General features: G+C 34.5%; 1 protein-coding gene across 1 annotated transcript; it reads right to left on the bottom strand.

The window, feature by feature from the left end:
• Positions 1–1,370: 1,370 nt before the first annotated feature.
• LOC146899470 (uncharacterized) lies at positions 1,371–4,465 on the bottom strand. Its single transcript, XM_085732671.1, has 8 exons — positions 4,350–4,465; positions 3,921–4,219; positions 3,067–3,138; positions 2,777–2,845; positions 2,485–2,641; positions 2,218–2,298; positions 2,016–2,105; positions 1,371–1,783 (listed from the first exon to the last, which is right to left on the bottom strand). The coding sequence occupies exons 2-8, from the start codon at positions 4,046–4,048 to the stop codon at positions 1,658–1,660; spliced, it is 723 nt and encodes a 240-aa protein (XP_085588797.1). The 5' UTR covers positions 4,049–4,219; positions 4,350–4,465; the 3' UTR covers positions 1,371–1,657.
• Between the last annotated feature and the right edge of the window lie 479 nt (positions 4,466–4,944).

Below are 4,944 nucleotides of genomic sequence, written 5' to 3'. Positions count from 1 at the left end.
TTGAAAAACTCAATTTATTGATATAACGATAGACATGGCATGAAGATATTTTTTGAAAGAAACGATAGATATGAAGATGACTCGTATAATTTGAAATTTACCATTAATAATAAGCTCATTAAACTAGTGACACCAAATTTACTTGAAGTTTCATCATTTCCTTACACAATAGACAAAATTATATAATCACTAAACTCCTTCGGAAAAAAAAATATATAGTCACTAAACATATTCAAGTTCATTCACATACTTAAATTGCTATTAGCTTAACGATATGTCAACGAATCTTGACTCTAATAATAATAATAATAACAACAACAACAACAATAATAATACAACCTCCTAGACAGACTTCCTTCAAAAAAAAAATTAAGACAGACTAAATTGGTTTACAAATATAAAAAAAACTTAAGACAGACTAAATTGGTTTACAAATATAATAATATAATATGATATATATGAAATGGATACGTTTGATTGTAACTAGAACAATATTAATATTCCATGGTCCATTTGCCAGTTGGTTTCTGAGAGGCTTCCATTAATCTTTATACTGTGACATTCACAATAATGGGTGTGTGCCACATCTAATTAAGAAAAGTCTTCTCCTAATGATAAACGACCGAACTTTACCTATTTTCTGCCGCAACCATACAAAGATTACATAGACTCTTCATTTTTTTCCAACAGAAACGACAAATTCTAACTATTGAAATCTTCGAATTTTAAAGACCGTGGCATTTTCGCGTTTGGTTAAAATGTGGTGTCTCTCAACGTGTGATTTGAAATCTTCGAGTTTTAAAGACTGTGGCATTTTGGCGTTTGGTTAACATGTGGTGTCTCTCAACGTGTGATTTAAAATCTTCGAGTTTTAAAGACTGTGGCATTTTGGCGTTTGGTTAAATGCGGTGTCACTCAACGTGTGATTGCTCTAGCCAAATATGAATGATACATTGAGCTCCCTCCGTGATCCAACAATAGACACAATACAGGATAAAAAGCCATAATCATCGATATAGCCGATAGATGGGTGACTCTCTTGACATCAAATGTAACTCTTGACTTTCTGCATTATTTACTTGCTTTAATAATGATGCATATATGGGTGCAGAAAAACCAGGCATGGTTCAACCTTTTCGTGACAGAATTAGTTGCTTACTTGCTACACTTACTAAACTTAACATCACAGCTTCCAAGAGTTGATGAAGCAGCAAGAAAAAAAAATCTACAATGTCTTTGTTGTTGGTGGCTTTGAAGTCTAACTTTTAAACTTTCTACCTCATTAACAAAGGAGTACAGTAATATTTTAGTTGTAGTGCACACATTCAAACAAATTATTTAGTCATAATCATCTTAAAGTAAAACAAATGTGTGATAAAATATCTTTATTATCTTCATAGTAATGTGATATACCAATATCTTTTTTGAACAGAATGAGTGATTAATATACAATAAATTGATATACCAATAAATAAAGTTATTATTATCGAAAATAATGTGAGACAGACAATTATTTAAAATGAAATTAGATTGAGGGAGAACATTCTTGAAGTTGCTCAAGTTATATTAGAATTAGAGCCGGGAAAATGATGAGCAAGAGTAGCATGGCATTTCAACAAGTCAATTTTACATGGTAAGCGCTCCATTTCCATACAAACTACACTTGTTCTTGGTGTGGGTGCGGATTCACGGTTGCTGCTGGTGTTATGGCAAATTGCAGTCCCCTATGCTGCCCAGATTGTAGCACGAAAGCAACTTGGGTTGCCGCCAATGCTGCAGCCTCCTGTATTACCAAAACATGAAATGATAAGAATACTGTAGGACTTCGTCTGCATTTGTTGCATATTCCCGGAAAAAGGAGCAAGAGATATGAAGACAAATGTAACAGTAACACTGACACTTAAGATCAAAGACGTGTTATTAGCATATTCAATCACGTCTACTTTCGTAAATAACAATGTCTAGGACATGAACAAATATGGAGCAAAAATCATACATTTTAAAACTGCACTTACTTGTCTTTGTCGCCGTCGTTGCAAAATACCGATTGCCCAAGCCATGATATAGCAAGGTAAAAGAAAGCCAGCGGCTCGAAGCAAGAAAAGCTGCATATGATGAATAAGTTAGCTATGTTTCCTCGACAACATATTTGAAAGCAACCCATCAATTGTATAAAGTTTATAAACTACATAGACAGAAGGAACTCAAATCACTTACAGAGAAAAACATAGATGGATCATCTTCAGCATCAGCATCCGTGACAGAAAGCGCGTGCCTCAAGAGTAAAAGGGCCATTAACTGCACCAGAACATAGAATGAATTAGGCTTACAATCATGTCCAAGTGTAAAGTGTTAGCACCCTATCATAGTCAATGTGCATGAAGAACCTAGAGTTCATTTACAAAATTGTATGTCTGGTGCGCATATACATGACCGGATTATACAAATAATCAGTTAAAAAGGACTGCTTGGTTAGCGTCTTACGATCAGAGCAGCTGAACGACAAAATGCAGCTCCGTTGGCATTAGAAGCAGCATATCCATCATATTCAGCTTCGAAGAATTGGCGTTCTGCCTCTGCAATTGCCAACAATCGAGGATCACGCAAGTCCAAAGGCGTGCCAGAGAGTGTCCAGCCTCCACTGCAAGAATGTTCACAATTCACCAATGAGTACAGAAGTTTCAAATACATATTTCCATCAGCTTGAAACAGATTGCTTATGTATAACCATAATTCTTGAGGGAAGACTATCTTAAAATTTAAAACTTAATCTTACCCTATATCAATGGTAGTTTCTTCAGGGATGTGGACGAGGTGGTGGAGCAATATAATCAGGTTCATAGGACTGAGAATTACATGCACAACAAGAAAAACTAGATAAGCACAAAACTAATATAAAGATTTTGAATTCACACAGAGAGTGCTTTGGTTCAAAACAAAGCTATCATTATTCAATAAAGTAACACTTGTTAAAATGAAAGATGTGAGTATTACAAATACCTACCTATAAAACAAAACCATACAATGTTATGATATACATGAAAATTACATGTTAAAAAAGAATACCTTATGACAAATTTCACATGTTGTGTCTCCTTTTTCGTTGCACCAGCGTTGGACGCACTTTCTATGCGCATACTGTTCAAAAATATCCAGCAGTTCGTAAATTAGGAGGACATAAATAGAGAGGACACCAATGTCCCATACACAAAAGCATTGTTCCCGGTTACTAAGAGCGTGTTTGAATAAACAGTTTGAATCAACACTTATATCAATACAGTTATGTAAGTGTCAAAAGATTGGTTTAATGTTGAACTCTATCTGTGTTTTGTGCAAGGATTTAACTGATATAGTTTTACACATGCATCCAATCACATCTAATCAATATCCCACTTTGCTATGTTAATTCTTAAAATATCTCCGCAATTATCTATGTGATGAAATGTAATAGAATGCATGTGTAGAAATTTCGCATACATACTTCAGTAATCTTGCCAAGCCTATGAAGAAAACCTTGTAAGCAAATTTATTATTATTTTTATATATATATATGTATATATATATATATATATGTATATATATATATATATATGTATATATATATATAAACTCTTCTAATAATTTATTATGTTACATTATCACCAATAGCTCTCTAACATCAATGATCCTGTTCGTTAAAATTGTTTAACTTTAACACATGAAACAGAAAACATCATAAATATAGTTCCATCAAAGCATAACAGAATAAAATTTCTCCTATTTTCATTTTCTTTTCATCCCTTTCCACATCCACGCATCATTTCATAAAAAAAAATATATAAACACAAAATTGTTAATTTTAATTATTATTATTATAATTTTCAATCACCACCTAAAACATGAAATTTACAACAGAAAAAAAAAAAAAAACAGAAATGTACCTTGAGACTACCGCTACAGGCGCAAGGATTCTCCAGATTATCAATACCATCCTCCTCCTGACAAATCCTACACTCAGCCATCTCCATCTGCTGCAACAACGGCTCATCCTCGCCGACATCGTCATCATCCGTCGCTGAAGAAGAACCCGAAGGCCCAGCCGGTGAATGAATCACCGGCGGCATCGGTTCAGGAGCAGGTTGAGCCGGATGTTGAGCCAACGGCTCAACCGGCATCGGACGCATTAATCGATCCACAAACAACACCACATGATCGCTCATTGATTCAATTCAAATTCAATCTAAAACAGAAAAATCAAAATCAAAAAAATATAATTACAAATTAGAAAAAAAAAGAAGAAGGTGAAATTTTCTCGAGATCGTGTAGAATTCACGATCTCGAGAAAATGAAGGAAACTGAGACAGACTCACCGAAGAAAAAGGGAAGAGACAAGAAGGGTTTATAGAGCGAGAAAGAAGGGAAGAGAGAGAGAAATGGATTCGGCGTATATATAGGAAGAGAAAGGTTAACGTTAGTGTTCGGTGGTGGAATTTGGGAACAACGTGGAAAAGGATATTATAGGTATTTTCAAGAGGTTTGTATACGTTTGACGCTGTTGTAATTTGTTGTTGTTAGTTGCCGCGTAAACGACCCGTTCTGCTTCGGTCGGGTTCGGGGGACCCACGTAGAAGACAACTTCCCATTTTTTTCTTGTCTTCTTTTTGGCATTATTCATTTGGACCCATTTTTATTATTTATCTTTAACTTTACACCGTTACCTTTTTCATCGTATCTTATTCTCACGCGTCCTATTTTTTTCGAAAATACTTTGTGTTTGGAATATATAATTCGAATTATATCATTAGGTATTTTTGGTTTTTATAATCTGAAATATATTAAAATATAAAGAAAGTGTGTTGTATTTGATATCAAGGTCTCGATGACCGCGGTACAATCCCGCAAAACTATTTCGGGGATTGTATGAGTGGTCAACGAAAGTGGTCATGACATCATAAACGCTCCTAA

This window comes from Medicago sativa, chromosome 8 (assembly GCF_051527215.1).
Source record: "Medicago sativa cultivar Bolivia chromosome 8, Bolivia_mono, whole genome shotgun sequence".
NCBI classification, from domain to species: Eukaryota; Viridiplantae; Streptophyta; class Magnoliopsida; order Fabales; family Fabaceae; genus Medicago; species Medicago sativa.
The sequence above is the reverse complement of the archived record's forward strand: the minus strand, read 5'-3'. Positions and strand labels throughout refer to the sequence as shown.